Below are 8,555 nucleotides of genomic sequence, written 5' to 3'. Positions count from 1 at the left end.
TTTTTGTCCTCAAAAATTATTTTATCTGACATAGCTGTGATAAGATTAAAGAGAATTCACTTGAAATGTTTTACTTTTAAAGAATTGTGCCAGTCCTAACAACCTTTTAATTTTTAGATTAAAAACAATTCACTTGAAATATTTTTGTTGTATTTTCATCTTGAAATTAAAGCAACAAAACCATTTATTCCTGACCAACCTAAAATGAATCCTGATATATTTAGATTTTTTCCCAACCTGACACACATGAATTAATTATCAGGTTGATAACTAATTTTTCCTTTTGAAAATTTATCTTTTTGTGACAGTATTTTGTTTTATAGTTTTATTTGTCAAACATTCTTTTATTCAATTTAGATTTATTTTTACAAAATGAACATTAAGCCATTTTTTCCCCTACATGCAGTGAAATAACTGCAACATTAAACATAATAAAAATGTAATGAGATGTAACATTGCTGTGTGGAAATGAAAAGTTGAATCACACCAATGATATAAAAAACATGGAAAATAGTTTTTGAAAAAGCTGAATTTACTGCTCCAAACAAGTTTGAATATTTTAAAGATTTTAAATATGATTTTAAAGTTGAATACAACCCAGAGTGTATGAAAGATGTGAAACATTTTAAAGTTTTAATGAATGTATGAACAAGGAGATCGGAGCTGAAAATGCTTTAAAAAACTTGAATTTATGTCAGATTTGAACATTCCACCCTTTCATTTGGAAAAAGCCTAAAAAAATGCTGAATATTTCTTAAAATATAAGAGATATAAATTTTAAAAGATCACAAGGAATCACGTCCCAACTGAGCTGAATGTTTACATGTTTGAATGAGGTTTGAAAAATGTGGAAGGAGTTGTGTGGATGGAAAAGTGGATGAAATAATAGTAAGTAATTTTTGTGTACAAGTTGGGAATGATTTGCAGCGTTCACACACAATTCAGAACAAATCTTTAGATCCTGAAGCGCCTGAAATCAGACTGTCACATGTTACACAAGGACATGAAGAAGATTAAAGTTAAAGAGCCGAACAGCGACGAGTATTAATAAATTCAAAGAACAGAAATTAGAAAAATAAAGATTTCCAGCACTGATGGTCTAAAAGTAAATGATCTGAGTTTTTTCTGCTTTTAAAGAAACGAGGTTAAAAAAAAAAGAACAATAAGAAGAGGAAGAGGAGGAGGAGGAGATAAGGAGGCCTGTTTGTTGTTTCTGTTTCCCCCTGTCACCTGTCCACAGGTGAACCATTAACCAGCTCAGCGCCATAAAACTCCACTTTATGGAAAGTTTGATGATGGCGGCGGGTTGTAAACGCTGAAGCCTTTTACAGCCTCGCTGCCCGGTGCCGCTCACCTTGACACAGTTTGAAACAGAAACAAACACCACGGGTCAGATTTAACCCCGAAAATTTTTATATGATCGACACTCTGTCAACGAGGGGTTAATTCACTCTGAAGGATTTTAACCTTGAACAACAAAATAAAGTCAAACAAATATAATTAATCATCAGCTGATCTGTCAGTTTAGGACCCTGAGGATGCCCCAGGACCCTGAGGACGCCCCAGGACCCTGAGGATGCTCCAGGACCCTGAGGATGCCCAGGACCCTGAGGATGCCCCAAGACCCTGAGGATGCTCCAGGACCCTGAGGACGCCCCAAGACCCTGAGGATGCCCCAAGACCCTGAGGATGCCCCAAGACCCTGAGGATGCTCCAAGACACTGAGGATGCCCCAAGACCCTGAGGATGCCCCAAGACACTGAGGATGCCCCAAGACCCCGAGGATGCTCCAGGACCCTGAGGATGCCCCAAGACCCTGAGGATGCTCCAGGACCCTGGGGCTGAAGTTGAATTAGAACAGTGATGTGAAAATAAGATGTGGAATATATTTTTTGGTCAGTGCGACAAATACGACAAAGATGCAACTGAATACCTCAGAGTTTGAGTTGTTTTCTAAAGCTCGTTGACACTACTCTGCAATACTGACTTAAGTGTGTAAGAAGAAGGTGAAGTCGTAGGAAAAGCAGGTTTAGGTTTGATTGGTCTGAGTGTCAGTGAAAAGTTGAACCACATAAAAGAAATGTAAAAAAAAAAAAAAAAAAAAAAATTGAAAATTTAAAGTTTTTGGAAAAGCTGATTTTGCTGCTCCAAACAAGTTTGAATATTTTAAAAACTTTAAATATGATTTGAAAGTTGAATAATATCCAGAATGTATGAAAGATGTGGACGTTAATGTATGAATGAGATCGCAGCTGAAATCATCACAAATTTCCTTTTTTAAATTTTTAACAGTAAAATTACTCATGTTGCAATGACTTTGGTAGGATTAAAGACAATTCACTTAAAATATTTTATTTTTAAAACCATTTTCCCCTAAGGACTCTCCAGGACTCTCCAGGACCCTCCAGGACCTTCAGGTAAATTCCTTGCAGGTGAAAATTTGTTATAAACCTGATTCTGAAAACAAACAAAAATTTTTTTTCAAACATTAATTCATTAGATTCCTCATTTAATTTATTTATTCATTTGGCACATTTTAAAATATTTTCCAGACAAACTGACCCAGAGAACAGAATCTGAGAGGTTTTAATGTCCAACTCTGATTTAACAAACTTTCTGCAGCAAATTAATTAATTCATAAAATGATATAAATATGTTTAATTTAAAGTGTGTTTGAATGACGTCAGGCTCGTGTTTAAACACAGTGAGAGCTCCACCCTCTGATTCTGTCACAGCTCACCTGAATGTTCTCACCTGGATGTTTTCAGCTGCTGCCACCATGTGGTCAATTCTGGGACTGCAGTTAGAAACGACTGATGACACTGAAGCCAGACTCACTGTGCCAAACTGAAGATTAATAAAGCTTCTAAAAACTTGGCCTACGTCTTTTGGAAAGGATGGTTTCATCTGATGAATATATATATTTGAATACATATTATTGAAAAGCATTTTGTAACTGTGTTTTGAAAGTTGCTTTAAACTAATTACATTTAATTCCGAATGCTGCAATTAAATGTGACTTTATTTGTACGTTGCTGCCTTAAACTTACAGTTTCCTCACTGCATTTAATTACACACTATTTTATAAATGACATTATTATTATTATATTAATTACTAAATATCTATCTTACATAAACCCTGTCTTAATATATGATATATATATATTACCAATGATCTTCACCTTACAAATAAATCTAAATATTATTATTATATATATATATCTTATATTCTTCTTTTATATGTTGAGACTCAGCTGCAGTCATCTATCTGAAACAGCCAGAGGAGATTTTTTCAGACTGATTAATATTGATATTGATATGATGATAAAAGTTTTCATTTATAAAAAAAAAACTCCTTATGAATAATAAATGACAGTATTGTTGGTGATTTTTCTGTTAAATCATTTTGTTTTTAGTTCACTTTCATGCTTTTATTTTGAAGCAGGAGCATAAACAGGAAGTCCTCCGTACAAACGGAAGCTGCTTCATTGGTTAATTTAAAAAAACAAACATTTTTTAATTTTTTTTATTTTATTCAAGTATCATCACCTTACAAACATTTAAGGCACAGTTAATGATATTACAATTGAAGATGTTGAATCAGCTTCTATAAAGAAAAATCCGTACAATAAAACAAAACAAAAATAAATAAACAACAATGTGCGGGTCTCATTCTAGAAGGGTAAATAAGTCCATTAAAGAAAATAGTTTTTGGGCCTTTTTGTTTGTCATGTAGTACATGGATTTCTTATATAGCTTGAGTTCATTCTTCCATCCGTTGATGGGCGGTTTCACCTTGAGCTATTTGCATTTATGAATAAAATGTTTTCCAAGTGAGATTAGATTGTTCACCAAGAAGTCCAAGTTCTTCTCCTCTAACTATACTCCAACTTTAATAGACATCCAGTTCAAAGGGTGCACGGTTATGTGTTAACAACCAGTTTTGAAAAGAAAACCAAAATTCCCTAACATGATCACATTCAAAGGAAATATGCTCCACTGTTTCAGTGTCACTCTCACAAAATCCACATGACTTGTTGTCCCAATTAAATCTTACATGTAGGAAGTTGTTAATATTTTAAATGTCACCTCTTTAGCTTTGTGAAGGATTGGATAAGATCAATATCTCTTCCTTATCTTTCTTGCCTCCACGTCATTGTAATCATGCAGAATATATTTTCTTTTTAGCTGGTAAGGATAGTACTGTGTATTTAAAACATTTCTAATAAATTTATTAGAGAATTGTTTACTACCTAAACTGACTCCTTCTACACAGAGTGATCTCATTTCCGAAACATTTGAATGCACCACTAGTTGTTGAGTAATTGTTTTCCAGGGAACTGGAATGGATTTAATCACTTCATTGTACTCTTTTGTTGAGCATTGAAAATTATATTTAACGCAAAAGTTCCCATGATTTAAAAAGTTACCATGTTCATCCATGTTATCCAACAAAGTTCCCAAAAACAATAACTTTCGATTGGACAGAGCATATCTGTTATTCCTCAAGGGTGAACTGTGAGGAGTAAAACTGTGCTTATACATCAGGTTCCAGTAAAGGAGAACTTGCTGGTGGTAATCTGATAATTTCACAGGCAGTTTACATATATCATAGTCACAGCGCAACAGAAAATCAGTGCCTCCAACTTTTTGAAAAATTGTGTTTGGGAATGCTAAACCAGAAGGAGTTTTTGTGCAGAATAAATGAATTGAGCCATTTTAATTTGAGAACACCATTCATAACCGAGAAATCTATAGCATTTAATCACCCTCTTCAATATTCTTGACCACCTTGATCATATTCAGATGAAGCGCTAAGAAAGTTTACTGATATTTTCATGCCTTTGGTTGACAAACATGCTCCCATGAAAAAGTTTACTGTCAGAAGCGTAGGTACACCTTGGCTGGATAGAGAATTAAAAGAATATATGGTGGAACGCGATCAAGCAAAATTAACAGCTAATAGATCTGGCTATAAGTCAGACTGGCAAATATACTGCAAATTAAGGAATTTTGTAACCAAGTTAAATAAAAAGAAGAAGAAATTATATTATGAAGGAAGGATTAATGAGATTAAAAATGATAGTAAAAAACTTTGGAATACATTGAATAATTTGATGGGTAGGAGTACCAAACCAACCCCATCTTTTCTGGAGACGGAAGGAAACTTTCTCACCAAACCAATGGAGATTGCAAACCATTTAAATAATCATTTTAGAAAGAAAATAGATAATTTAAGGCATAATATGAGCAAAATAGATAATGAACAATATTACTTATTAATAAAAGATAAAATTATGAGAGATAAAAACTGTAGTTTTAAATTTGATAAAGTAAGTACTAGTAAAGTAGAAAATATATTAAAGAATTGTAAAGACAAACCACCAGGTGTTGACGGCCTTGATGGTAAACTTCTTAAACTGGTGGCACATTTAATTGCCCCAGTTGTTTGTCACATCATCAACCAAAGTCTGAATGAAAGTGTATGCCCTAAAGAATGGAAGATGGCAAAAATAACACCACTGCCCAAAAACGCAAGATTACCTTTCTCTGGGTCACATAGTCGGCCGATAAGTTTGCTGCCTGTGCTGAGTATAAATTATGGAGAATGTGGTATGTGAGCAGATTAGAGCTTATTTTTCCTTGTATGATTTAACTACTGATTGTCAACATGCATACAGAGAGGGACACTCAACAGCGACTGCTCTAACTCAGATGACTGATGACTGGCTGAGAGAAATTGAACAGAAGAAACTAGTAGGAGCTGTCCTGCTTGATTTTACATTTGATATTATTGAAAAAACTAGAATATTATGGTTTCTCTCAGTCAGCAATATTATGGATGAAAAGCTATTTAACAAACAGGAGACAATTTGTCTATTTCAATGGTAGTTATTCTGATGTGGGAGAGGTCAGCTGTGGAGTGCCCCAAGGAAGCTGTCTCGGACCATTGCTATATACGATATTCACAAATGATTTACCACTTGTTTTAAATAAGGCTTCCATATCGATGTACGTGGATGATTTAACTATATACATGTCAACAACTACATCTTTTGGGTTAAACACATTCCTTGACTTGGAGTTGCGATCGGTGGTTGAATGGATAGAAGGAAACAAGTTAGTTCTTAATGTTTTAAAGACAAATAGTGTTATATTTGGCTCTACTCACACTCTTCAAAGTCAACCTGAGTTGAAGCTCTGCATAAATGAATTATCAGTTAAACAGGTCAAAGAAACCAAACTCCTAGGTGTTAACAAAACATATTAATAAAATGGGTGCTTAAATGGGAAGCAGTATTTCAGTTGTTAAAAGATGTGCAGCATTTATGTCACAAAGCTCAACTAAACTAGTGATTCTGTGACTAGTGATCCAGTCTAGACTATTGTCCTGCAGTATGGTCTACTGCTACACTGGAAAATATAACAAAGTTGCAAAAAGTACAGAATAGGGCAGCTCGCATAGCGCTACACTGTGGCTATAGGACAAATATTGTTGGAATGCACAATTACTGAGGTTGGCTACCTGTTAAAAATAGATTAACTTATTCATTACTAGTATTTTTTAAAAATATCATTGCAGCAAAGAAACCATCTATTTTGTATAAGAAAATATCTTTTAGTTCAGATAGACATGACTACGCGACCAGACATGCTACAAGAGGAAGTTTTACATTACCAAAAGCAAGGACAAACGCAATTAAACGAATGGTTATATATAGAGCTATGCGAGACTGGAACGCGCTCCCAGAACACATCGCACAAGAAAACAGTAAAATTAGATTCAAAAAGTTAGTTAGGATACATCTATTGACCAGAGATGCTTGGTAAATAGGCAAGCTGAAATTACATCTGCTGAGGTAACAGCAAAATATGAACGTTCAGTTGATTGGGTGATGTGTCCTGAGAGAGCGTGAGCTAATGAAACAAGGAAAACAGGAGTCATGCTTATTGATGAAGAAGGATAATATTTGACTTGCGTTATTGGGTTAGTGAAAAACTGGAAATTTGAAGAATATAGACTTATTTTGTTTTTGTTTTGACATGCATGTGAGATTAATGTGTGAAATCGATTATAAATTGAATCGTTGGACTGAATACTGGTATTAATTAGAGTTTTGTTTTACACATGATACATATATAGACATCGGATGAAATATATTTATATGTAAATGTTACACATACCCTTTGCTGACCTGTAGGAGCTGTCGTGTATGTGTATTGTCTTATGTTTTGTTTTTCTGTATTGTTATGTGTGATTATGTGTTGTAAATGGAATAATTGTACTGACACAATGTAAAGACTGTTGAAAGGACCCCAGGAAGAATAGCTGTTGCTGTACAACAACTAATGGGGATCCTAAATAAAACAAACAAACATCAGCTCTTCTAATATACTGACATTTGTTTTTTCCAAATAAATTTAAAATTTATACTGTTGATAAGTTTAGTCATTTTATCTGAAATTTCAAGTGAGAAAGCAGGCTAAATAGGTCTAGACAGACTTTCCATTTTTGATAACAGGACCCTTCCAAATACAGTAATGTCCCTCTGTAGCCAAGAGTTCAGAATCATTTTACATTTATCCACATTTTTACAAAACTTTTCTCTCTCCCTTATTTCTTTATTCTTGGTGATAACAATACCCAAATATCTGACTTGTGTTTTCATGCAGAGCAAATATTTCTCAGCATCTATCAGTATTTAGTTTCAAGCCCGCTGCTTTGGAAAATTGGTTGATGGAATCTAATACTTTAGGAATTTGCCTTTCATGTTTTAAAAATAATGTTGTATCATCCGCAAATTGACTAATTATAATATTTCTTTCCAAAATGTTTATGCCCTCGGTACCATTATTTTTTTTATCATAATCCATAATAGCTCAGCTACCAGAATAAATAGTAAGGGAGAGCTGTTGCAGCCTTGTCTAATACCGCTGCTGCTTCATTGATTATATATCGATACCTGAAAAACTTCCTCCTTGTTCAGACTGGCACATGCGCAGTTTTCATGATGACGGAAACCAGTTTTTAAAATGTGGGCGGGGCATCAGAGTCTGGCTCCTCCCACCAGATCCTCCTGCCTGCTCTCTTTTACGTCCGCAGATACGATTTATACTCTGAGTGCCTTCCGAGCGGAGGCACTGTCGAATCATCGAAGCATCAACCATGAGCGGAAGAGGCAAAGGAGGTAAAGGACTCGGTAAAGGAGGCGCTAAGCGTCACCGCAAAGTTCTCCGTGATAACATCCAGGGAATCACCAAACCCGCCATCCGCCGTCTGGCCCGCCGCGGCGGAGTGAAGCGTATCTCCGGTCTCATCTACGAGGAGACCCGCGGTGTGCTCAAGGTCTTCCTGGAGAACGTCATCCGTGACGCCGTCACCTACACCGAGCACGCCAAGAGGAAGACGGTGACCGCCATGGATGTGGTGTACGCTCTCAAGAGGCAGGGCCGCACCCTGTACGGCTTCGGAGGTTAAACTGTCACTGACCCGCTGATACTCAACAACACAAAGGCTCTTTTAAGAGCCACACACTCTCACCTGAAGAGACACG

At 35.5% G+C, this 8,555-nt stretch overlaps 1 protein-coding gene across 1 annotated transcript; it reads left to right on the top strand.

Annotated features, from left to right (window-relative positions):
* The first annotated feature begins 8,112 nt into the window (after window positions 1–8,112).
* Window positions 8,113–8,533, top strand: LOC126385618 (histone H4). The gene has a single exon (XM_050037427.1). It carries the CDS (start codon window positions 8,168–8,170, stop codon window positions 8,477–8,479), a length of 312 nt encoding a protein of 103 aa, XP_049893384.1. The 5' UTR covers window positions 8,113–8,167; the 3' UTR covers window positions 8,480–8,533.
* The last annotated feature ends 22 nt before the right edge of the window (window positions 8,534–8,555 follow it).

The sequence above is a fragment of the Epinephelus moara genome, chromosome 24, assembly GCF_006386435.1.
Source record: "Epinephelus moara isolate mb chromosome 24, YSFRI_EMoa_1.0, whole genome shotgun sequence".
Classification (NCBI taxonomy): domain Eukaryota; kingdom Metazoa; phylum Chordata; class Actinopteri; order Perciformes; family Serranidae; genus Epinephelus; species Epinephelus moara.
The sequence above is the reverse complement of the archived record's forward strand: the minus strand, read 5'-3'. Positions and strand labels throughout refer to the sequence as shown.